Source organism: Microcaecilia unicolor, chromosome 4, assembly GCF_901765095.1.
Source record: "Microcaecilia unicolor chromosome 4, aMicUni1.1, whole genome shotgun sequence".
Classification (NCBI taxonomy): Eukaryota; Metazoa; Chordata; class Amphibia; order Gymnophiona; family Siphonopidae; genus Microcaecilia; species Microcaecilia unicolor.
Window position 1 is genome coordinate 338989467 of NC_044034.1, and position 26950 is coordinate 339016416.

Here is a 26950-nt window from a genome sequence, read left to right on the forward strand (position 1 = left end):
TGGCCAGTGTCCTCCCTCCTTCCCTCTGCAGCTGACAGCTCCTATTTCTGCCCCAGATTTGCAATCAATCTTAGAAAACTGTATGGCCAATTCAGCAACAGGGAAACAGGACAAAGATGGGATGACGCCAACGTGTGAGACTAGCGGAACGGACCAACTGTACCCGCTCTGTGGGCCCCTGCGCACGAAACTTAACTAACTGAACTAAAATCCCCCCTGGCTGGCAGCTGGCTTCGAGCTGCACTTTCGCCCCGCCCCTCCCCTGCCGGCAGGTGGCTTGGCCTCCTCCTGCACCTCCCAGTTTCACCAATAGGAAAGGCAAGCGGGTCGCAGAGGGCGGGGCTCTCGACGGATTCTTTCTTAGCTCATGCGCTGATGGTATTGCATTCTTAGCGAAGAGGGCTTTTCTCCTCCATCCAGGGTCTGTGAAGGGCAAGTCGGTTCTTCTAGGTGGTGGCCTGTTTTCTTCCTACATATTAACGGAGGCACAATAAAAGGACCCATAATAAGCTATGGATCAGGCCGTCTCCTTTGCCAAAGATTTTCTGGCTGGCGGCGTTGCCGCAGCTATCTCCAAAACCGCTGTGGCTCCTATCGAGAGAGTGAAGCTGCTGCTGCAGGTAGGCGACTATTTCTCTCTCTCTCTCTCTGCGCGGTTTCTATTCTGGGATGGGAAAGTGCGGCGCACGAGTCGGCTAATTGCTGTAGCTGCGGCTACCGGCGCGTGCGCGCAAATAATGGTGCGCGTTCCTTTTTCTTTTTCCCACGCTGCGGTGGTGCTCGTGGAGGAGGAGGAGGAGGATGCAGTTTGGGCTAACAGTTCTCTTATGCAATAGTTAAAGGGAGATAGTGGGGATGTTACTCTTGTCGTATTTACCTCCTAAGCGAGTGCTGGCCGCTGTGGTGGTACTGATGGAGTCACGTGACGTGCTGTGTCCTAGAGTCTGCCTACCTGCCTGGGATTAGAGAGACGGAGAGAACGGTGATTAGGTTGGTGGTCACTGCGACGCGCTAACTGTGGCTACAATTGTATAAGAGAGCAGGGTCGATGCAGAAAGCCGCGCGTTAGAGCTGCTGATTGCATGGAGGCTACGCATAGGAGCCACCTCTATGGATGATGCATGATGATGAGCAGCTCTAATATTGAGCACATTTCTGGACTGTGTCGAAGGAGGGGTCATTTTCTTTGGGTTTAGCGCCCCCCCCCCCCCCCCCAATCATTTTGAAAAGTTGGCTTCTATGAACTTTACTTAATTTGCATGCATATTTGATATTGCAATCGGCAGCTTCTTGCAAAATGGCCCTCTTTCTGTCAGTGAGTGCATGAGGAGTAATTGGGCATTGTCGGAAGAAGGTAAAGGACGGATTCAGCGGATCGAATGCTAAGATAATTGAAATCTGGTTATTGAAGATTTTACTGGATCTCACGGATCCTCAGAGGGCTACCTTAAAAACAGAGTCCTGTTCTGGTTTTCACTGCCTCTGCCTCTTTCGTCTTGCAGGGAGCTCCCCACGCTGACAAGGTCAGTTCTTCCCAAGGAAGTTAGATTGAGAACAGGAGATGGTATGAGCCTATCTAAACAATTTTATCAGCTGAAGCCAGTATGCGGAGAGTGCCACTGTTTTAGTTCACCCAAAATAATAAAATTGAAAACAATAGTAAAAGGTTATTAGAAATAACGGACTGTCTCTGAGTGGGCCATCTGTAAAAGGTCAAAAGCTGTTCCAGTTGGATAGGCAGTGCCTTAAAAGGAGCCTAACTGGAACAGCTGTTTTTTTGTTTTACATATTTCACAGCTTTTTAATTTAATTGAAAGCTTCCCATATGTAGATATAAATATCATGAAATAAAAGTTGAAGCTTAAAAATTATTGTAGTTGCTAGAAATAGCACTTATAAACTCTGTATTTTGTGCTCATTTTTCGACACCAAATTTCAGTGAGATATATTCTGTTTCCTGATGGAGGTTCATGTTAACTGTTGTAACTGTCTTGGGAAGATGGAATATATTGAAATTAAATGGAAGTAAAATTAAACACTCCTTTCATTGGGGCACATGGAATCACATCTTCATCTGTTTTGTAGAAGTTTACATTTTAGATACACAAATGAATTATTCTGTTTTGAGCATGTTTCAGGGCCAAGTGGCTTTATAAGTCAAAATAAAAGTATTTGGTTCGTGCAAATCTTTTGTTTAAACATAACTAAATGGGCTATAAACCCCTAATGCAGTCCATTGGTTTTCTTGTATTTTGTTCTTGTGATGACTTTATACTGTGCCAAAACTGAAAACTCTTCTAACTGGTCGATAATAAAAGGTGCTCATTGTGAACACTATTAACCCTAAAAGGTTGTTTTATGATTGTACATGAGGAATTGTGATAATTGCATATATGTCTATGTTTTTGTCTCTAGTCATGCATCCAAAGGCTATAATATCCTTTTCAAGAAAGCCAATTAATCGTTTAACTCACGGTATGGTCACATTTTCAATATGGTAATACTAGAGTCCAGCTAAGGAACAGGTTATGATGAGGTTTCCTTGTTTTGTGTGAACTGGGATGAAAGCTGCACAGAGGAGAGGGAAAGGGTGATTAACCTAATTGGCTTCAGCTTTTTGAAGTTGTGTTGTCTCTGTTCTCAATAGAACTTCCTTGGTTCTTCCCTGCTGGGTTCCACCCCCTTTGACACACTGTTTTCCTCCAGTGGGTGCGGGATCTGGCAGAAATTGACAGATTAGATTAGCGTGGGAACTAGAGATTGACATGGGAATAAAATTTGTCACCGCCCTGTCCCTGTGGGTTCTGTCTCAATCTCCACAGGTTCTGTCCGTGTTCCCACCCCATCCCTGTGGGCTCTGTTCTCATCTGCAGAAGCCTCGAACACTTATGACTGTATATTTACATCTTTTTTATTAAAATAAAAAAAGGAACAATATGCTGTGCAACTATAGTGTATGAATTACAAATAGAAAACAATAACAATGAGCAGCTATAATAAACCCTTCCACCAACACCACCCTCTACCCTTCCAATCCCAACAATAGCTGATTTCTACTACCCCAAGGAATCCTAATCCACCCTGTTAAAATGTCCAGGGGTACAAACTACGACCCGTTCTGTATGCCCTAGAGGGGAGAAATATGCCCTGTGAAGCACTGTTATTTTTTAATCTGTGAATGAATAAGAAGTCATCAACAATCTCAGGATTCAGTCTAGCTCTCCTGTCTTCCACAGTCCTTCCCGCAATAGAAGATGTGCTGGTAGCAGGATATACAGGATCCCCCATGCAAATTTTGCTAGTTGTGGCCAGCATGTTTGTTTTTCCAAAAAATAAAAATATTGTCTGCATCAATCAAACATAAATAACAGCCAGTTCATTAACATGCTTCAAAGTAGAAAGTGACACGGGGACAAAGTTTGTCCCCATCCCCATGTCATTCTCTAGTGGGGAGTTCCTGCATGATTAAAGAGGTAGCGGCAGTCACAACAAAAGAGTGCACCCTGCTTAGCTCATTACACTAAAGTTTGTTGTGGCTGGGAGAGGGGAAGTCTACACGCTGGTGTCAGTGAGCAGGGGGGATAGTGGAAGTTGATGTGTGGGTGGAGGGAATAGAGAGAGGGGATAAATTTGGATAGTTATTATCCAGGAAGGAGGGAATCGAGGAGAACAGGAGACAACATGATGTCAAAGTTGAAGCTGGCTCAGCCCTGCCTTTCCCGCGTAGCCATCATCCCTGTACACCCAAAACAAAGCAAACAAACCTATGAGCTGCCGCATCCACGTTGTCATTCTTTATTGTTGGTAGCATGTTTATTTGATAATCACTTATATTGTCAAACGTACCAGCTTGTGCAGCATACGGATGTACACAGAGGAAGTATCAGTTTCATTGGTTAGAGTACTAATTTGTTCTACATTTTAAATTGTCATTTGGATGGGCTGGCTATAGGCACTCCCTGTATTCGTGCATAGATGTTTTCACCTAGTAAAGGGCCACCAAAACAGACATCATGTTATGAGAATCAGGTGCTCAACATTCATGGGCTGATGATCAGAATCAAACGCAGGTGCTAGAGGCTGTTAGCGCCATACTAGCACCTGCGTTTGCTACTGCCCCATGATCAGAGCCCCTGAGCGCGTGAAACAACGGGCTCGTGGGCTCTGAATGCAAGTAGCATGCAAATGCATGCTAAAAGTATTCATCCCCAATGATCAGTGACCAGTGCACCAAAGATTGGCTTGCTGGCTGCCGCAAACCCTACGCCAGCTCTGAGCTGGCGTTAGGGTTTGCATACCATTGGGGAGGAATAGTGAGCCCTGTCCAACATGCATTTGCATGCTAGCTAGCCCCCTCCCCCCCCAGCAACAGGGGGCTGGAGGTCCGGCATATGTCCGGGCCCCCCAAACCCCCCTCCCCCTCCGATCCTGGTGGCTCCAGACTCGTCTTGTTCAGGGTACACATCTTATGCATGCGCTTGTGGTTGTTCCCCTCCCCTCCCCCCCACCAACTTGTAGCCTTGGGAACAGGATTCTGAATCAGGGCCCAGACATAATGAAGGACCTGTATTGCTTCTAGCTTATGACCTGGTTCTTGAGAGATGTCATCTATGGAACACAAGCTTCTAGGTTTTGATCATTTCTATACTGCTGATGGCTCGGAGACAGTATGTTCTGGGTCTTTGAGTTCTGGTGCTCAGAGCATAAGGTTTCTCCTTGGCAAGCAGGGGGGTGTGTGGAGTAGTTTTTCTGTATAGTAGCCTGGAGCAAGATTTAGCCCTAAGCAAATTCAGGATGCAACTTTTTGGTGTTTCTGGGGCAAGGTGCATGAATTTTTTTTTCACCTGGTGATGCAGGTGGATACTACACAGTCAGGCTTATTTTCAAAAGAGAAAGACGCCCATATTTTGACCCAAATCAGGAGATGGGCGCCCAAATCGGTATAATCGAAAGCCGATTTTGGGTGCTTCCAACTGCAGTCTGTCGTGGGAACGAACAAAGTTGACGGGGGCGTGTCAGAGGCGTGGTGAAGGCGGGATTGGGGAGTGTTTATTGGCCGAGGAGAGATCGGCGCGCTCAATCGATAATGGAAAAAAGAAGGGCGCCAGAAGCGAGAATTTGGGTCACTTTTTCTGGACACTTTTTTTTTCACGAACAAGTCCCCAAAAAGTGCCCCAACTGCCCAGATGACCACCGGAGGGAATCGGGGATGACCTCCCCTGACTCCCCCAGTGATCTCTAACCCCCTCCCACCAAAAAAAAAAAAGAACTTAAAAAACTTTTTTATGCCAGCCTCAAATGTCATACCCAGCTCCATGACAGCAGTATGCAGGTCCCTGGAGCAGTTGTTAGTGGGTGCAATGGACTTCAGGCAGGTGGACCCAGGCCCATCCCCCCTGCCTGTTACACTTGTGCTGGTAAATGGGAGCCCTCCAAACCGCCCCCAAAACCCACTGTACCCACATCTAGGTGCCCCCCCTTCAGCCATAAGTGCTATGGTAATGGTGTAGAGTTCTGGGGAGATTTGGGGGGGCTCAGCACCCAAGGTAAGGGAGCTATGGACTTGGGAGGTATATTAATTTTTTTTAATTGTTACAAGTGCCCCCTAGGGTGCCCGGTTGGTGTCCTGGCATGTGAGGGGGACCAGTGCACTAAGAATCCTGGCCCCTCCCACGACCAAATGCCTTGGATTTGTTCGTTTTTGAGCTGGGCGCCTTCGGTTTCCATTATCGCTGAAAGCCGATACCGCCCAGCTCAAATCCGCCCAAATCTGATGCATTTGCCCGGCACCAACCGTATTATCGAAACGAAAGATGGAAGCCCATCTTTTTCAAAAATACGGTCTGGCCCGCCCCTTCGCGGACCCGTCCTTGGAGATAGACGCCCATGGAGATGGGCATTCGTGTTCGATTATGCCCCTCGGTGTGAAGCATATTCAGCCCTTTCTCTGGACTTGCCTGCTGCAGTAGGGTCTTAGCCTGGTGCTCAGTGCCTTAATGGTTCTGCTGTTTGATCCAATGAAGAAAGCTGGCCAGAAGGTTGTGTATTCTAGTAGCTGTTTTTTCTGCCAGACAGTGTCAGAGTTGCAGGTCCTGTCTGTCTTGGGTCCTTACACGTCCTTTTCAGATGATGGTAGTCTTTCTCCTCACTGCGCTGTCTTGCTGAAAGTAGACTGTCTGATTCAAAGATACTATCTCCGTTCTTAACTCCATAGATTTGGATGTCCACAAGGTGCTGTTGCATTATCTAGAAGTTACCAACTCCTCATTTCAAATGGCCAGGCTTTTTTTTATTTCAGGGGGGCCACGCAAAGGGCTGGCTGCCTCTAAGCCCTCCGTAGTGTGTTGGATTAAAGCTGCAATTGAGGAATTATCATTTATGGAACTTGTCATGGCTAATCCGAGTGTTCATTCTACTTGTGCTCAGGTGATCTCCTGGACAGTCACCCTAGGTAGCATTTGAAAGATGGTGGTGTGGTCCTTGTTGCATTCTTTTGAACCACTACAAGATTGTTATAATGAGAGATGAAGGGGCCTTGTCTTTTCTCAGTTCAGTATTGCTCTTGTACAGCCTATTGGTATGGACTGGTCTAGCCGGATGAAAAGGAAGGTCAAATGTATTCATTCCTCTTAATGTTCTTTCCTTGAGTTCTGCTAAACAGTCCAGGGCCTGCCCTGGAAAGACTACAATGTCAGGAATATCTTTTCAGCTTTTCCTGCTCTCTCCCTGGGATTTTGTACATGGTTATTTAAATATTGATTGAGGATAGATGCTGCAGAGGTTCCCTTTGGGGTACAGATTTGATGTGTAGTAGTATTTAGTATCTGTTCTGCTTTGGTAGTAGCATACTGAAGGTTTCCAGGCTTCAACAGCCCTTAAATCAAATGTTCAGTGTATCTGTCTCCATCTGCTGGTAGGAGGACACAACCTATTGTTCTGGACTTGCCTAGCAGGACTCAAAGGAAATCAAGGTGAAATTTATTAATATCTCTTCAATTTTTAAGATTGATTGTTCTAACTGTAAAACACCTGCTGATTTATAGAAAACTTAAACCATATTGGTTTCAAAGATGTGAATGTGTCTCTTGTGTTAGGATGGAAAATTCACAAATAGCATATATTTTACACTAATTTTAAACTGCATTTAATAGCTCATACCACTGGAAGAAAGCACACTTATATTCACTTATTGAATGCCTGTTTGGCCCCTAATACTAATCTGCTTGTGTTCTGTGTACTTGTAATTTTAGTTTGTCATTTTACGGTAAATTTACAAAGCTCTAAATCTTTTGTCATAGGTGCAGCATGCGAGTAAACAAATTACTGCTGATAAACAATACAAAGGTATTATCGACTGTGTGGTTCGCATCCCTAAGGAGCAAGGAATGCTGTCTTTCTGGCGTGGTAACTTGGCAAATGTGATTAGATATTTTCCCACACAAGCCCTCAACTTTGCCTTCAAGGATAAGTACAAGCAGATTTTCTTGGGAGGAGTGGACAAGCACACCCAGTTCTGGAGGTATTTTGCTGGTAATTTGGCTTCTGGAGGTGCAGCAGGGGCCACCTCTCTTTGTTTCGTCTACCCCTTGGACTTTGCCAGAACCCGTTTGGCAGCTGATGTTGGGAAAGCTGGTGCGGACAGAGAATTTTCCGGTTTGGGCGACTGTCTTGTGAAAATCACAAAATCAGATGGCCTGCGAGGCTTATATCAGGGCTTCAATGTCTCGGTGCAGGGGATTATCATCTACAGAGCCGCCTATTTTGGAGTCTATGATACAGCAAAGGGTAAGTAAAATTGATAATGAGATCTTCCCCGAATTGTCCTTGGGTACTGAAATGTAGAACACACTAGATTTATCTTAAATAGTTTTGCTGTAAACATCAAATAGGAGGAGAAAACCCTTTTGTCAATGAAGGATAGCTCCTTATGTAACTACTGTAAAATTTTAATCCCAATACATCTACAGTATTTTTCGGACTATAAGACGCACTTTCCCCCCAAAAATTTGGGAGGAAAATGGGGGGTGCGTCTTATAGTCCAAAGGTAGAGTTTAGCAGGCCACCCGCCCTCCCTCCGAGTTTGGGATCGCCCTCCCTAGGGTTACCTCCCCTCCTTCCGGCCCTGTCACGACCTCTCCCCTTACTCACGCGTTCTTCCCTGGTGGTCTAGTGACGTCGGGACAGGAAAGAGCCCCCTCTTTCCTGCCCAGCGCGCTGCTCTCCATCCTCCTGTATGCTGCCTGTGACGGTCTCGGCGAGATTCAAAATGGCCGCCGAGAATTGAAGTGGCCTCGTGAGACTTCAATTCTCGGCGACCATTTTGAATCTCGCCGAGACCGTCACAGGCAGCATACAGGAGGATGGAGAGCAGCGCGCTGGGCAGGAAAGAGGGGGCTCTTTCCTGCCCCGACATCACTAGACCACCAGGGAAGATTGCGTGAGTAAGGGGAGAGGTCGTGACAGGGCCGGGGGGAGGGGAGGTAACCCTAGGGAGGGCGATCCCGAACTCGGAGGGAGGGATTCGGACAAGACGCACCGGAGCACCTAGGTTTTAGAGGAGGGAAAAAGTGTGTCTTATAGTCCGAATTTTTTTTTTTTTTTTTCCTATTTCCCTCCTCTAAAACCTAGGTGCGTCTTATGGTCCGGTGCGTCTTATAGTCCGAAAAATACGGTAGTTACTAAGATGAGTTGACTGCATAAAATTTAGGAAAATATATATATTTCACCCACTGTGGTAATGCTTTCAGGAAGAAAAAAAAGGAATAGGAATTTTAGTAAACCAAAATATAGTAAGCAAATTATACTCGGCACTGATCCAGCCTACTTTATTATGTATTTTATTTTTTCTTATTTACCAAAGGTATTGGCGCTGTTTGTACCTGAGGCAATGGAAGATTGAGGGGCCCTTTTACTAAGCCGCATAGGCGCCTAAATGCGCTAAATTGGAGTTACTGCCCGGTTACCGCATGGTCCTCACGGTAATTTCAATTTTGGCTTGTGTCTGAAAAATATTTTTTTAATTTCTGGCGTACGTCAGCTACATGCCTCAAGTGGCATTTGACACACGTAGGTCGTTACCGCGTGAGAACTTACCGCTAATTCAATGGCTGGTGGTAGGGTCTCTGACCCCAAATGGACGCGCAGCGATTTTCATTTTGCCGCACGTCCATTTTCAGCAAAAAAATATTTAAAAAGGTATTCTTTGTAGGTGCGCGGAATAATAATTCTGCGCGCGCCGAAAACACGCGTCTGCACTTCCGCAGGCCATTTTTCAGCGCACCTTAGTAAAAGGACCCCTTAGTAACTTGCTCATGATTTATAACGAGCTAAATTTGAACTGGGCTCTCCCCTGGTTTCCAGACCGCTACTCACTCTGCTTTCGTGCATTTTTCATTAGGGAGCACTTGCGAATGCTCCAGTGCATCAAAGGGAATACTGCTAGGTGTTGGATCTAACAGTAATAGAAGTGGATTTTAACACTTGCTGCCCCTCCTCCCCTTGCGTTTTCCTTTTCAATTATTTTTATGAAAAAAAAAAAAGTTTGCATTTATATCAACACAACAGATATAGTAATAAATAAACCATTAACAGATACACAGCGCCCCTACTGTGATCCTAGAGCCTCAGAAGGAGCTCTTGGACACCCAGTCTCCTTTGGACTTGAGGTTCCTCCCCCAAAGGAGGAGGAGGAAGAAGTGTTCCCACATGGTTTGCCTCTTCAGGTGAGACGTGTTCCCATATTATTGATGAGGTTACTAAAGCTCTAGTGATGTTCAAGGTTCCTTCTCAGGGGGAATCCCCTGTTGGAGGGTCTCGGTGGACCCCCCCCCCCCAAAGTATTTCCCTCTCCATGAGATGGCGGAATGGGACTCACCTGATGGGTGCTCTCAAGGGGGCCAGGGTCCTGGAGCATTTGTACTTTTGCCCCCAAGGAGGTGGAGAGGTGCTGGGTGTACCCTAAGGTGGATGCGCTGGTCATAGTGGTGGTCAAGAAGACGGTGGTCCCTGTTCAGGGCAGCTTGGCTCTCCACAAGCTGCATAAAAAAGTAGAGCAGCAGTTTCGTCTTACCTTTTCAATTGTTGATTTTATAGAGAAAGAAATAACTAGTTTTAGCATTGCAAAACAAAAACATATCAGTCTTGTAGAGCACAATTTTCTCTTTTCAGATAGAGGAGTGTGGTAGCCGTGTTAGTCCACTCTTAAAGTTATCAATAGAAATCAAACAAAATAAAACATGGAAAAGAAAATAAGATGATACCTTTTTTTATTGGACATAACTTAATACATTTCTTGATTAGCTTTCGAAGGTCGCCCTTCTTCCTCAGATCGGAAATAAGCAAATGTGCTAGCTGACAGTGTATATAAGTGAATACATTCAAGCATTACTATGATAGTCTAAAATATTCAAAATAATACTGGTGCCAGTAGGGTTCCCACGCCTGTTGGTCAACATTTTACAGGACCAGGACACTGTACCAGTGACTTCACAGTGAGAATCCTGAAAGGTAACTTTAAAACCATACAAGAACGTAAGACCTTTGAAGTCAGAATGATTGAATATTTTAACACCCAACAGAAAGAACTTAACAAGGATCTGGGGTTCCTAGCCCATTATAAACCATAAAGCTGTATGTCTCTGTTGATCACCCTCCCCTCACCTATCCACACCCATTCTGTTAGAATATCAATGATATGCTTTGATGTCCCCATGCATACTTCCTACCCACCCCCATCCTGTCAGACTGTCATAGTAATGCTTGAATGTTTTCACTTATATACACTGTCAGCTAGCACATTTGCTTATTTCCGATCTGACGAAGAAGGGCAACCTTCGAAAGCTAATCAAGAAATGTATTATGTCCAATAAAAAAAGGTATCATCTTATTTTCTTTTCCATGTTTTATTTTGTTTGATTTCTATAGATTCTACATGGAATGTTGCTATTCCACTAGCAACATTCCATGTAGAAGTCGGCCCTTGCGGATCACCAATGTGGCCGCGCAGGCTTCTGCTTCTGTGAGTCTGACGTCCTGCACGTACGTGCAGGATGTCAGACTCACAGAAACAGAAGCCTGCGCAGCCTTCTACATGGAATGTTGCTAGTGGAATAGCAACATTCCATGTAGAATCTCCAATAGTAGCAACATTCCATGTAGAATCTCCAATGGTATCTATTTTACTGTCATAGTAATGCTTGAAGGTTTTCACTTATATACACTGTCAGCTAGCACATTTGCTTATTTACGATCTGACGAAGAAGGGCAACCTTCGAAAGCTAATCAAGAAATGTATTAAGTTATGTCCAACAAAAAAGGTATCATCTTATTTTCTTTTCCATGTTTTATTTTGTTTGATTTCTATTGATAACTCTTTTCAGATGATACTGTTCATAAGCTGATTCAGGCAGACTCTTTTTTTTTTTTTTTTTTTTTTTTTTAATAATTGGCTTTGAACTTTGGTACATTTTACCATTTGCGCTGACAGTGCCAACTTTGAAGAGATCCTGCAGGGTGGTTATAGATGCTGGTTAGTTGCAAATCTGGCAGTATTATGTCCAGCACAAGCATAATGCTTGTTCAAAATGTCAAGTCCGTATCTTTGTTTGCATGGAAGTTGTTGCAGTCTGAACATTGGTCCAAATATGTTCCGATGAGTCGCGACCAATTTTGATGCACACTTTGAGTCAACTTGTTTGACTGGATTTTGCATCCATAATGTTAAAATGTATTTCATCGGAATTAGCATCAAAAACTGTACAGGATTTGAATTTTTTAGCCATTCTTATAAATGTGTTTGGATTTTATTAGACCCCAAAAATGGCATTTTGGTAAATGTCACGCGCTCATGGACTGACAACCTTTCAGAAAAGGGGGTCTAGATCTGCAACTATTGCAGTTAGAGACCTCAAATTTTGGGAAACTTCGTTTAACACCTGACTCGCGCAACAGATCAAATTTAAACAAAACTGGAGACATGATGGTGGGCAGGTTTAGACCACTTGGCATGGAATGACCCAATAGGCAATTACAGCAGTTAAAATATTCAAATAATACAAAGCATGGCATAGTATACTACTTACAATGCAAACACAGTACGTAATAGAACATTTTAATTGACAGTGAAGGGTATAAGCAATAATGGAACATATAGATGGGTAAGAGGAATTAGAAAATAAGGTGACTAAAGAAAGTTGTACTTGAGGTCATAGAAAATGTTATCTCTTTGTTTATGTGAGTGAGATTAACAAGTTAGTTAGTTCTTCCATTAAAGGCCTGGTTGAAGCGCCAAGCTTTCACCTGCTTCCTGTCATGTTGTATCTGTTGTTGGAGTGCCAAGTTCTTGTTACTGTGGCAGGTTAACTGCATTTGTTGGCTTTTGTGCGTTTGCGTTAGACTAGTATTACAGTTTTAATTTGGGTTTTGTGAATAGATATGGTGATCACAAATGGTAAGTATTACATTATTGAATTACCTTATATGAAATAACCACTGTCGCTCAATGTTTATATTATTTAACAGGTATGCTTCCGGATCCTAGAAATACTCACATTTTTGTTAGCTGGATGATTGCGCAGACGGTGACTGCTGTGGCAGGTGTGATTTCCTACCCTTTTGATACAGTGAGACGTCGTATGATGATGCAGTCTGGCCGTAAAGGAGGTAAGCTTCAGAACTTTACACTAGTGTGGAGATCGCTGATTTACACCGGAACTTGTTACACAAGTAGGCTGATTTTTCAAAAGAGAAAAACGTCACAAGGAGCAGCAGTGGGAATTGAACCCATGTTGCCAGGATCAAAGTCCGCTGCACTAACCATTAAGCCACTCCTCCTCTGTTTTGGACGTCTTGCATTTGGACGTATTTTGTTCGAAAATGGACCAAAAAAAAATGACGTCCAAATTGCAAGACGTCCATAGCATTTTCGAACACAAAAGATATAGACGTCTGTCTTTTTCGAAAATGACCTCCTTTCCTGTTCAGAATTTGGCCATTTTTGTAAAATGTCCGAATTCTGATTTAGACGTTCTATTGAAAATGCCCCTGAAGGTATTTTTTATTTCTCCGAGGACAAGCAGGCTGCTTGTTCTCACTGATGGGTGACGTCCACGGCAGCCCCTCCAATCGGAAACTTCACTAGCAAAGTCCTTTGCTAGCCCTCGCGCGCCCGCGCGCACCGCGCATGCGCGGCCGTCTTCCCGCCCGAAACCGGCTCGAGCCGGCCAGTCTTCTTTTGTCCGCACTCGGTACGGTCGTGTTTTCGCCGTGTCGAGCCCCGGAAAGTCGACCTCGCGCGTCCAATTTGTTTGAACGTGTTTTTTTCCTTCGGGAAAGCTTTGTCCTGTCGGGAAGTGCTCCGGAAACCCCCCGCCGGGTTTCGTGTAAATCCTCCCCGTACTTCCAGCTTTTTTGCCCCGGTAAGTTTTCTTTCGTCGTCGGGGTAGGCCTTTTTTCGGCCTCGGTCGAGATTTTTTCTCCCTCTAAATTTGGTGCTTCGAATTTCGCCATTTCGGCTTTTGATTTCGCCGGCGTGATTTTTCCGCCCATGACATCGAAGCCTTCCAGCGGCTTCAAGAAGTGCACCCAGTGCGCCCGGGTTATCTCGCTCACTGATCGACACTCGTCGTGTCTTCAGTGTCTGGGGGCCGAGCACCGCCCTCAGAACTGCAGTCTGTGTTCCCTGCTTCAAAGGCGGACTCAGGTAGCGAGACTAGCCCAGTGGAACGTGTTGTTCTCGGGCTCTTCGTCGGCATCGGCACCGGGATCTTCGAGTGCATCGACGTCGTCAGCGTCCAGACCATCTTCCTCGGCCGCCCCTGCATCGAGTGCATCGAGGCATCGGGCCTCTGCATCGGCGCCGAGACATCGGATAGCTGCATCGACGTCGGTGGTACCAGGACCTCGTCTGCTGATGTCGTCGGACGGTGGTGCATCGGGTGGAGTGCAGGTGAGGGCTGTCCATTCCCCTGCTGGTGGCGGTGAGCCCTCGGGTGGGTCTCCGCCTACCCTGAGGGCTCCTGCGGTACAGCCCCCCCGAGATCGACCTTCTTCAGTCTCGGCCCCGAGGAAGCGACGGGTGGATTCGACGTCCTCCTCGTCGGTGCCGGGGAGCTCCGGTGACATGCTTCGGAAGAAATCGAAGAAGCATCGACACCGGTCTCCTCCCCGTGTCGGCACCGAGAGCTCTGGGTCGCCGAGGGATTCGGCACCCAGCAGGCATCGGCACCGAGAGGACCGCTCACCCTCTGTTCAGGAGGTGTCGATGCGCTCCGCTCTGGACAGCCCGGAACAGCCTCCACGCCCGGAACAGGTACTGACGTCGACGCCTGCATCGACCTCTCAGCCTTTCTCTGCAGCCGCTCTAAACGAGAGCCTCCGGGCCGTTCTCCCAGAGATTCTGGGAGAGCTGTTGCGCCCTACCCCTCCGGTACCGGCGGTGCTTGCGCCACCGGTACCGTCGAGCGTGGCGCCGGCTGGCCCATCGCCCAGGTTGAGGTCCCCGACGTCGGTACCGCGTGCGGTACCGACCGCGGCCACCTCCCAGGAAGGCTCCCCGACTACGTCGGCGGAGGGAGCTTCGCCGATGCGGGCGAGGGAGTCTACCTCTCGACGCCCCCATCGTGGACAGGGTTCCACGGAGTCGAGCAGGGCGAGGTTGCAGACACAGGTCCGTGAACTTGTGTCTGACACCGAGGGTGAGGCCTCGTGGGAGGAAGAGGAAGATCCCAGATATTTCTCTGACGAGGAGTCTGGGGGTCTTCCGTCTGATCCCACTCCCTCTCCTGAGAGACAGCTTTCTCCTCCCGAGAGTCTGTCTTTTGCCTCCTTTGTCCGGGAGATGTCTACGGCCATCCCCTTCCCGGTGGTTGTGGAGGACGAGCCCAGGGCTGAAATGTTTGAGCTCCTGGACTATCCTTCTCCACCTAAGGAAGCGTCCACTGTTCCCTTGCACCATGTCCTGAAGAAGACATTGCTTGCGAACTGGACCAAACCATTAACTAATCCCCACATTCCCAAGAAGATCGAGTCCCAGTACCGGATCCATGGGGACCCAGAGCTGATGCGCACTCAGTTGCCTCATGACTCTGGAGTTGTGGATTTGGCCCTAAAGAAGGCTAAGAGTTCTAGGGAACATGCTTCGGCGCCCCCGGGCAAGGACGCTAGAACCTTAGACTCCTTTGGGAGGAAGGCCTACCATTCCTCTATGCTCGTGTCCAAGATCCAGTCTTACCAGCTCTACACGAGCATACACATGCGGAATAATGTGCGGCAGTTGGCGGGCTTGGTTGATGCTCTTCCCCCTGAGCAAGCCAAGCCTTTTCAGGAGGTGGTCAGGCAGCTGAAGGCGTGCAGAAAATTCCTGGCCAGAGGAGTTTATGACACTTTTGATGTTGCGTCCAGGGCCGCTGCTCAAGGTGTGGTGATGCGCAGGCTCTCATGGCTGCGTGCCGCCGACCTGGAGAATAGAGTCCAGCAGCGGATTACGGACTTGCCTTGCCGTGCGGATAACATTTTTGGCGAAAAAGTCGAGCAGGTGGTAGAGTCTCTCCACCAGCGGGACACCGCATTCGACAAGTTCGCCCGCCGGCAGCCTTCAGCTTCTACCTCTACAGGTAGACGATTTTTCGGGGGAAGGAAGACTGTTCCCTATACTTCTGGCAAGCGTAGGTACAATCCTCCTTCCCGACAGCCTGCGGCCCAGGCTAAGCCCCAGCGCGCTCGCTCTCGTCAGCAGCGTGCGAATCAGCAAGGCCCCGCGGCTCCCCAGCAAAAGCAAGGGGCGAGCTTTTGACTGGCTCCAGCAGAGCATAGCCGACATCCAAGTGTCAGTGCCGGGCGACCTGCCTGTCGGAGGGAGGTTGAAAGCTTTTCACCAAAGGTGGCCTCTTATAACCTCCGATCAGTGGGTTCTCCAAATAGTCCGGCAAGGATACACCCTCAATTTGGCCTCTCAACCTCCAAATTGTCCACCGGGAGCTCAGTCCTACAGCTTCCAGCACAAGCAGGTACTTGCAGAGGAACTCTCCGCCCTTCTCAGCGCCAATGCGGTCGAGCCCGTGCCATCCGGGCAAGAAGGGCTGGGGTTCTATTCCAGGTACTTCCTTGTGGAAAAGAAAACAGGGGGGATGCGTCCCATCCTAGACCTAAGGGCCCTGAACAAATATCTCGTAAAAGAAAAGTTCAGGATGCTTTCCCTGGGCACCCTTCTCCCCATGATTCAGCAAAACGATTGGCTATGCTCTCTGGACTTGAAGGATGCCTACACACACATCCCGATACTGCCAGCTCACAGACAGTATCTGCGATTTCAGCTGGGCGCACGCCACTTCCAGTACTGTGTGCTACCCTTTGGGCTCGCCTCTGCGCCCAGGGTGTTCACAAAGTGCCTAGCTGTGGTAGCAGCGGCGCTTCGCAGGCTGGGGGTGCACGTGTTCCCATATCTCGACGATTGGCTGGTGAAGAACACATCCGAGGCAGGAGCCCTGCAGTCCATGCAGATGACTATTCGCCTCCTGGAGCTACTGGGGTTTGTGATAAATTACCCAAAGTCCCATCTTCTCCCAGTGCAGAAACTCGAATTCATCGGAGCCCTGCTGGATTCTCGGACGGCTCGCGCCTATCTCCCAGAGGCGAGGGCCAACAACTTGTTGTCCCTCGTCTCGCGGGTGCGAGCGTCCCAGCAGATCACAGCTCGGCAGATGTTGAGATTGCTGGGCCACATGGCCTCCACAGTTCATGTGACTCCCATGGCCCGCCTTCACATGAGATCTGCTCAATGGACCCTAGCCTCCCAGTGGTATCAGGCCGCCGGGGGTCTAGAGGACGTGATCCACCTGTCCACGAGTTTTCTCGAATCCCTGTATTGGTGGACGATTTGCTCCAATTTGACTCTGGGACGTCCCTTCCAAATTCCTCAGCCTCAAAAAGTGCTGACCACGGATGCGTCTCTCCTGGGATGGGGAGCTCATGTCGATGGGCTTCACACCCAAGGAAGGTGGTCCCTCCAAGAAAGCGATCTACAGATCAATCCAGATCAATCGCTCGCAACTCAAGAGCGATCTGGAACGCTCTGAAGGCTTTCAGAGATCGGCTGTCCCACCAAATTATCCAAATTCAGACAGACAATCAGGTTGCCATGTACTATGTCAACAAGCAGGGGGGCACCGGATCTCGCCCCCTGTGTCAGGAAGCCGTCAGCATGTGGCTCTGGGCTCGCCGTCAAGGCATGGTGCTCCAAGCCACATATCTGGCAGGCGTAAACAACAGTCTGGCCGACAGGTTGAGCAGGATTATGCAACCTCACGAGTGGTCGCTCAATTCCCGTGTGGTGCGACAGATCTTCCGGGCGTGGGGCACCCCCCTGGTAGATCTCTTCGCATCTCAAGTGAACCACAAGGTCCCTCAGTTCTGTTCCAGGCTTCAGGCCCACGGCAGACTGGCGTCGGATGCCTTCCTCCTGGATTGGGGGGAAGGTCTGCTGTATGCTTATCCTCCCATTCCTCTGGTGGGGAAGACTTTGTTGAAACTCAAGCAAGACCGAGGCACCATGATTCTGATTGCTCCCTTTTGGCCGCGTCAGATCTGGTTCCCTCTTCTTCTGGAGTTATCCTCCGAAGAACCGTGGAGATTGGAGTGTTTTCCGACCCTCATCACGCAGGACGAAGGGGCTCTGCTGCATCCCAACCTCCAGTCCCTGGCTCTCACGGCCTGGATGTTGAGGGCGTAGACTTTGCCTCTTTGGGTCTGCCAGAGGGTGTCTCCCGCATCTTGCTTGCTTCCAGGAAAGACTCCACTAAGAGAAGTTACTTCTTTCATTGGAGGAGGTTTGCCGTCTGGTGTGACAGCAAGGCCCTAGATCCTCGCTCTTGTCCTACACAGACCCTGCTTGAATACCTTCTCCACTTGTCGGAGTCTGGTCTGAAGACCAACTCCGTAAGGGTTCACCTTAGTGCAATCAGTGCATACCATTACCAAGTGGAAGGTAAGCCGATCTCAGGACAGCCTTTAGTTGTTCGCTTCATGAGAGGTTTGCTTTTGTCAAAGCCCCCTGTCAAGCCTCCTACAGTGTCATGGGATCTCAATGTCGTTCTCACCCAGCTGATGAAACCTCCTTTCGAGCCACTGAATTCCTGCCATCCGAAGTACTTGACCTGGAAGGTCATTTTCTTGGTGGCAGTTACCTCGGCTCGTAGAGTCAGTGAGCTTCAGGCCCTGGTAGCCCAGGCCCCTTACACCAAATTTCATCACAACAGAGTAGTCCTCCGCACTCACCCTAAGTTTCTGCCAAAGGTTGTGTCGGAGTTCCATCTGAACCAGTCAATTGTCTTGCCAACATTCTTTCCCCGTCCTCATTCCTGCCCTGCTGAACGTCAGCTGCACACATTGGACTGCAAGAGAGCATTGGCCTTCTATCTGGAGCGGACACAGCCCCACAGACAGTCCGCCCAATTGTTTGTTTCTTTTGATCCCAACAAGAGGGGAGTGGCTGTAGGGAAACGCACCATATCCAATTGGCTAGCAGATTGCATTTCCTTCACTTACGCCCAGGCTGGGCTGGCTCTTGAGGGTCATGTCACGGCTCATAATGTTAGAGCCATGGCAGCGTCGGTAGCCCACTTGAAGTCAGCCACCATGGAGGAAATTTGCAAAGCTGCGACGTGGTCATCTGTCCACACATTCACATCTCATTACTGTCTGCAGCAGGATACCCGACGTGACAGTCGGTTCGGGCAGTCAGTTCTTCAGAACCTGTTTGGGCTTTAGGATCCAACTCCACCCCCCGAGGGCCCTGTTTGTTCTGTTCCAGGCTACACTCTCAGTTAGTTGGTAAATTTTTTAGGTCAATCTCAGTTATGTCCTCGCCGTTGCGAGGCCCAATTGACCAATGTTGTTGTTTTGAGTGAGCCTGGGGGCTAGGGATACCCCATCAGTGAGAACAAGCAGCCTGCTTGTCCTCGGAGAAAGCGAATGCTACATACCTGTAGAAGGTATTCTCCGAGGACAGCAGGCTGATTGTTCTCACAAACCCGCCCGCCTCCCCTTTGGAGTTGAGTCTTCCCTTGAAGTGTATTGTCTTGCTACATACTGGACTGGCCGGCTCGAGCCGGTTTCGGGCGGGAAGACGGCCGCGCATGCGCGGTGCGCGCGGGCGCGCGAGGGCTAGCAAAGGACTTTGCTAGTGAAGTTTCCGATTGGAGGGGCTGCCGTGGACGTCACCCATCAGTGAGAACAATCAGCCTGCTGTCCTCGGAGAATACCTTCTACAGGTATGTAGCATTCGCTTTTTTGTTACATTTGTACCCCGCGCTTTCCCACTCATGGCAGGCTCAATGCGGCTTACATATTATATACAGGTACTTATTTGTACCTGGGGCAATGGAGGGTTAAGTGACTTGCCTGAAGTGGGAATCGAACTCAGTTCCCCAGGACCATAGGCCACTCCTCATAAGATGTGACCTTCAAGCAGAGTATTGAATTAACATAACCATATCTGCAATGTTACTTCCCTTTTAAAGAAACATTTAATGTTCTGATCAGTTGATGCCTTGTTTTGCATTAATCCTGTATATATCATTCAGAATGACTTCTTGCTCTAATTTTGTTTTTAGTCTTTCTCCAAGGACAAGCAGGGTATCAAGTTTCTTAGTGTCAGCTTTAGGAATGTTAAGTAGTAGTAGTACTAGCTTACATTGCTTTGAACCAGCTGGTGTTATCCTTTCCTATCATCAGATGGAAGCAATCTGTGGTGCTCTCTGGAACAATTCAGTATTTTTCTCTACCTTCCAGTCTCCTTTGGACTCCAACTTGGAGGATCCTCCCCAAAGGAGGAAGAGCATTCCCTTGTGTGGCGCTCTGTCCCTGGCCTAGCTCCCTGCACTGCTGGCTGTGGCCACACATAGTGGTCAAGCCTAACGGCCGCTCCCAAGTCAGTCTCAGGATTGTACCTGGGAGTTCTGCAGCCCCCAGTTGCACTACTCTGGGTGAGGCTTTAGCTTGGTCCCAGGGGATCTCGCCTGAAGGGTATGGGTCCCCATCCACCCACCATTCTTTCCCGTTCGCCCTGTTTGGCTGCGTCCCCCACATGATCCATCTGCAGTTTTCCTAGGTGCTTAAATCCCCCTGGGTGGCCTTTTTTTTTTCCTGTTTTAGGGAATAAGGCTTTTTTGCTTCTGTCACTAAGAGGAAAGAAAAAAGGCAGAACAGCCCTGAACAGGGAAATCCACTACCTCAATTCCTTTAATTTGCACCCCCAGACAGCATGGGATGGATCAGCATCTGGATCCCCAGTTTGAGGCAGGTTCGGGCAGCATTTCAGGCCCACACCTGTCTGACTTATGGCTAGGGATGCCCTCCAGGAAGCGCTGCTTTTTATGCAGGAACCAGCAACTCAGCACAGCTGCCAGTTCTGTCCTCACACTGTGCAATGGGTTGTTTCCGACTTTGAAATGGCCTGGGGGGGCCCTACCTACCTTCCTCCCTCGGGTTCGTGGGGGGGGGGGGGGGGGGGGTCTTGATAGAGCCACTTGGGGGCCCTGGAGCTTTTTGGCTCAAGAGCTTGGCACAGCTGGTCTGACAGCAGTTGCAGTCGGGTGTGGTCCCCCCCTAGTGGGGCCCTGGTTTTGGTTCGAAGCGGCATAGGACCAAAGGAAGGGTGCTTGAGTTGCTGATTCCCATGGGGAGGATTACGAGGTCTTTTCGGACTCTGAGTCCACAGGAAACTCTGAGCCATCCATGTCCATCTCCAGGTTCTGGAGTACCTGGGAGTTCATTTTGACACATGCCAGGGGATGGTGTTTCTCCTGGAGGAGCGTGCGCAGAGTCGCCAGTTGTACAAGCTTCTGCAGCCCACGGTCTGGAACTACTTGCAGCTCCATGGCGGTGACTCTGGAGGGTGGTGTCTTGGGCAAGAGCTGTCATACACTCTCTACAGCAGTCCCAGTGGGCTCCGCCCTCTCAGGACCTTAAGTCTTCTACTTCCTCCCAAGGCCATGCTCAGTCTGGCCTGGTGAGACAGTCTAGTGAATCTATTGAGGGGAGTCCCTCTGGATCTTTTGTAACCGGGATGTTGGATGTTCTGGCCAGAGTCTGTGTGAACTGTGTCAGAGTGGTCTTTCGGGGGGAGGGGGGGGCTTGTCTTCCCCTACCCATTCCTGCTGGTTCAGAACAGTGTAAGCTGGCGCTAAGAAAAGAGCAATTGTGTCTTGCCTGATAATTTTGTTTTCTTTAGTCAGCGTCACTGTTCTGAAATCCCGCTCTTGGAAGACCTTGGCCCCAGAGTTCTGGGTATATTCTGATTCTAATTGGCAGTCATACAGGGTTATGGTGATATGGCTGTTCCCTGGTATTTTAAAGGGTAGCGAGTGCCACTCTGGTGTTTTGCTCGCTTGCTTATTGCTTCTACAGTGGTTGATGGGGCTGGGTGCGTTATAGAAAGAATTCTTCTGCTTGGGCAGATGCATACTGGATTGTTCCAGAGAGCACCACAAATTATAACTGGTGATGTTACTGGTTGAATTTCGTTTTATCTATCTCCATCTGCTGGTGGGGAGGGATAACAGCTGTTGGTTCAGAATAGTGACCTTGTCTAAAAAAAAGAAAATTATCGAGTAAGACAGCTTCTCTTTGCAGATGGATGATGTCACTGATGGAGCCTAGTACAGGAAAATAAAACTTTTTCAGCTTACACATTTTCTGGAAGCTTTTGAGAAGCTTGCCTGCCAGTGTAACATGGGACCACTTGTCTGTTTTTCTACAGAGCTGACCTAGCATGTCTGATCAAAGTGAATTCCATTTGTGTGCATGTTTTCTGTTCTCAGTTCTTCAGTGTACTCGTTAGTACTTTGTTTTTGGCCACCTTAAGATGGCCTTTTTTCCCCTGTGTTACTAGTTAATACCAATTTTTACATGTCTCTGTTGTCCCATTTGACAACAGGGTCTATCTTTTAATCATAGTTATTTGATTTTACTGTGACCTCACAGTGACTTTCAACAAACCTGGAATTACCATTAGCAAACTTGCTTTAATTGGGTAGCAGACTGCATTCCTTCACATATGCCCAAGCAAGTTTAATTCAGCCTCCATGGAGGAAATTTGCAAAGCTACATCAGGGACATCAGTCCATCCATACATTCACATGTCACTACTGTCTGGAAAGGGGTCTCTGAAGCAATAATAGGCTTGACCAATCTGCCTTAAGAACATTTGGGGATTAGAATCAGATTCTGTCCCCCGGCCCATTTTTGTCCTTTTCCAAGCTTTGTTCCCGTCTCGTCTTCCGCCAGTGTCGCTTTACTCGTACTACCCCTCTCCTCAAGACCTTTCACTGGCTCCCTATCCGTTTTTGCATCCTGTTCAAACTTCTTCTACTAACCTATAAATGTACTCACTCTGCTGCTCCCCAGTATCTCTCCACACTCGTCCTTCCCTACACCCCTTCCCGTGCACTCCGCTCCATGGATAAATCCTTCTTATCTGTTCCCTTCTCCACTACTGCCAACTCCAGACTTCGTGCCTTCTGTCTGGCTGCACCCTACGCCTGGAATAAACTTCCTGAGCCCCTACGTCTTGCCCCGTCCTTGGCCACCTTTAAATCTAGACTGAAAGCCCACCTCTTTAACATTGCTTTTGACTCGTAACCACTTGCCTCCACCTACCCTCCTCTCCTCCTTCCTGTACATATTAATGATTTGATTTGCTTACTTTTTTTTTTGTCTATTAGATTGTAAGCTCTTTGAGCAGGAACTGTCTTTCTTCTATGTTTGTGCAGCGCTGCGTACGCCTTGTAGCGCTATAGAAATGCTAAATAGTAGTAGTAGCTGCCACCAAAACTTTTGACTTGCTGGTTGCAGTGCCTTTTATGTTGGGTTTTTTTTTCCTCCTTTCTGTTGAAGGCAGCTTGTAGTTAGAGTCCCATCTATGTGGACTTGATATCCTACTACTACTTATCATTTCTATAGCACTACTAGACGTACGCAGCGCTGTACACTTGAACATGAAGAGACAGTCCCTGCTCGACAAAGCTTACAATCTAATTAGGACAGACAAACAGGACAAACAAGAGATAAGGGAATATTAAAGTGAGGATGATAAAATAAGGGTTCTGAACAAGTGAACGAGGGTTAGGAGTTAAAAGCAGCATCAAAAAGGTGGGCTTTTAGCTTAGATTTGAAGACGGCCAGAGATGGAGCTTGATGTACCGGCTCATCCTCTTTGTCCTTGGAGAAGACATACAGGCTCATTTTCAAAGCACTTAGCCTCCCAAAGTTCCATAGAAACCTATGGAACTTAGCCTCCCAAAGTGCTTTGAAAATATGCCTACTAGTGTTCTCCATGGACAGCAGGACACAAGCCCTCGCAAATCCGTCCACCTTCTCAAGGAATTGTACACGGTGTTTTAAAAAAAAAAAAAGAGACAAGTGGTTCCTATATGACTGTGGCAGGCAGGAAATAATGTACATGCTTCTAGAAAATATGTAAGCTGGAGAAGCTTATTGCATTGCTGAGCTGCATCAGCAACATCGCCCGTCTGTAAGGATTTGTGTCCTGCTATATATACCAAGAACATTTGCTACAGGTTCTATTAAGTGGTAATTTTGTTGCTACCGTAGACATTTTTAAAGTGCTGTCCTTGGTTAAACAGAATTTCCAGTAGCAGTGTATGAATGCACAGGTGGAAGAAATACATGATACACCAGTATACGTGTTTCAAGAGTTAGCAGTGACCTTCGTCAGCCCCTACTTAAAGTATATGCTTGAAAATATATTCTTCAAGGTTATAATAGATGCTTTGAATTACTAGAACCTGAAACACTAGAGCAGAAAAAATTAACATTAGGCACAAGAAACAGGAAGAACCTCTACGCAAAGACAGCACAAACAGGGGAAAGTAGAGGCTGACCAAAAAGATGATCCAACACAGGAGATGTAGCTAAATCACACTTTTAGTCACAGTAGGAGGACACGTCATGGTCCATGTTTCAGCAGGACAACCCGTCTGCCTCTCTATAGACAAGGGAGGTGCAAAAAATGCTGGAACAGAAAGTGTTTGTAAAGCACAGGAAAGCAAGGGAAAAATAATCCGCACTGATCAAACAGAGCAGCCTTTAATGTGGATTTTTTTTCCTTGCTTTCCTGTGTCTTATAAGAGCTTTTGGTGCTGACTTTTTTTTTTTTTTTTTTTTACACCTCCCTTGGCTGTAGAGAGTCTGATTGTGACCCCCTGAGGCAGGTGGGTTGTTCCGCTAAAACACGGACCATGTCAGATGGTCCTACTGCTACTAAAGTGAAATGTAACATTAAGCATTCATTGTTTTTGTTTTTTTTTTGTCTTTTTCATTTTTTTCATCCTTGTTATATGCAGTGGACCCTTTGGCATTGGTGAACTAACACATTTCCACACAATCAATGATTTTTATCACCACCACTAGTTCTAACATAATTCATTGCTGTTCCTAAAATCTGAAATGGACATCTGGCAATAAATACATAACTTCATTCACTTTTGCCATTTTTTTTTTATTGTGGGTAAATTCCCAAATTAGTAGAAATGTGACATGTCAAATCTTATTTCTTCATTTGTTGAAATCTAAACCAATGCTTCCTTTTCTCTTTCTCTTACCTGCCCCCCCCCCCCCCCCCCCCCCCCAGCGGAGATCATGTACACTGGAACAATTGACTGTTGGAGGAAAATTTTGAGAGATGAAGGTGGACGAGCATTTTTCAAGGGTGCCTGGTCTAATGTCCTTAGAGGCATGGGTGGTGCCTTTGTGCTTGTGTTGTATGATGAATTCAAGAAAGTTATTTAAAAAAAAAAACATCAGTGTTAGTCTACTCTGAAAACACTAGCTGATCATGTAGAATACTTGTATCATAATGGACCACTTAAGTTTCAAGAAATTCCAGTTTATCAAGGCCAAATCATTGTTGCAGACCATAATGTTGTCAGAAGTATTTCACTGTTCATGGCCTCTTTTATACATCTGAACATTTCTGCAATCATGTTCTAATTAAGACGATTGTGCTGTAAAATAATAAATGGTATATAATGTGTATTGTGTTAATTATTAGTATATCACTTATCGTAGGGTAACACTTTCCACTGGCTTTAGATGATTGTTTAGACTGTGGGTAAGTAGCTCCTAACCGTTTTGCTGCTGTGCCACTTAACTGAAAATGGCAGCAGTGTGAGCTTGTGGCTATGACTTTCAACACCACTGATCCTCAATCCACATAAATGCTTACAAAACCATCAACCTTAAGCGGATAGTCACATAATACCAATCGCTCATATGGAAAGAGAGGGAAAAAGCTTCAGCGGTCCATGGTAATACAGCACCTTAGCGGACTAGTCTGTGGAACACTCCTTTTGTGCTCTGTAAAAACTCTTACAGGGCTGTCCCTACTAGACCTCAAAATATCATTGGCAAAAAAAACTCCTCTCCTCCAAATTTATTCAGCCAAAAATTATTTTAATTGTGTTTTGTTCTTATTTACCATTACCTTTATATGTAAAACACATTACACGTGTAGCGCACTTATCTGTACCCATCAGGGCCTGTTTCATCCTCAGGCTTCCTCAGGGATAGAGTGCTTTGACCATAGGCGTAGACTGGGGGGGGGGGGGGGGGGGGGGGCAATGCCCCCCCCAAACGACGATGACGTGGACTGGCGCTAGAAGTGAAAAAAAAAAAAAGCAGGCACGCGCTCGTCTCCGTCCGCTTCGCTGCTTCCCTGCCCTCTCTGTCTGCGTCCCGCCCGAAAGGAAATGACATCAGAGGAAGGCGGGATGCAGACAGAGAGGGCAGGGAAGCAGCGAAGCGGACGGAGACGAGCGTGTCTATCTACCCCCTCTCTTCCTACCCTCCGGCGCAGGCAGCACCAATCTTCTCTAAGTCTTTCTTGTTCCTGGCAGCGGTAGCGACGTACACGCTGCCTTCAGCTCTGCCCCGAAGCCTTCTCTTCAAGTTCCTGTTCCCGCATAGCTGGGAACAGGAACTTGAAGAGAAGGCTTCCGGGGCAGACCGAAGGCAGCGTGTACGTCGCTACCGCTGCCAGGAACACAGAAAGGCTGAAGAAGACTGCTGCCTGCACCGGAGGGAGGGAGGAAGAGAGGGGGTAAACGGAGTCACGATCCTGGACCTCGGGGGGGGGGGGGGGCAGCAGAGGGAAGATGAATGGGACTGGGAGGGTGGAGAGCAGAGGGAAGGAGTAAGAGATGGATGGGACTGGGAGCGGTGGGTGGGGAGCAGAGGGAAGGACCAGGAATTGGATTGGACTGGGAAATGAGGTGAGCAGAGGGAAGGAGCAGGAGATGGATGGGACTGGGAGGGGTGGGGAGCAGAGGGAAGCCTACTGGAAAGAAGACACTGCATAAAACAGAAGACACTGGGACCAAAGCGAATAGAAAAACTAAATGATCAACAAAGGTAAAAAAAGTATTTTATTCAGAATATATTAATTGAAATATGTCAGCTTTTTGAAATGTGCATCTGTGAGATTTTGCCTGTAAATTTCAATTCCTTCCTCCATATTAGCATATTCATTTGCATATTTATATATGCAAATGAATATGCTAATATGCTCCGCCCCATCCTTTGCCCCCCCAAATGAAACAGTCAAACTACGCCTATGGCTTTGACTAAAAGTCTCCCATTTTCTTTCCGGGCTCATCAGAAAATGGCTGGCTTTGTATTTAATTAGCAGCATTCACATGTACAGTTTGCTAAATGGCCGACGTGTGTGGTTTTGTTTCCTCCATCTTTTAAAATTGTAAGATGAACACTCCTGCTGCATGTGGCAACGTATACACATGTATTCCTGCAGGTATATTAGAAAGGTGGGCAGATCCTTTTCTAAAATACTACTGCAGTTTTGCAGGTCTAGAATTTTGACCTCTGTTCTGACTAAATGGGGACTTCACATCACTTTCCTCACATTTATTCCTATATTTGT

General features: G+C 47.4%; 1 protein-coding gene across 1 annotated transcript; it reads left to right on the top strand.

Moving 5' to 3' along the window:
• The first annotated feature begins 323 nt into the window (after positions 1–323).
• On the top strand, positions 324–25180 carry SLC25A6 (solute carrier family 25 member 6). Its single transcript, XM_030202110.1, has 4 exons — positions 324–620; positions 7299–7785; positions 12520–12660; positions 24647–25180. Exons 1-4 carry the CDS (start codon positions 513–515, stop codon positions 24802–24804), a joined length of 894 nt encoding a protein of 297 aa, XP_030057970.1. The 5' UTR covers positions 324–512; the 3' UTR covers positions 24805–25180.
• The last annotated feature ends 1770 nt before the right edge of the window (positions 25181–26950 follow it).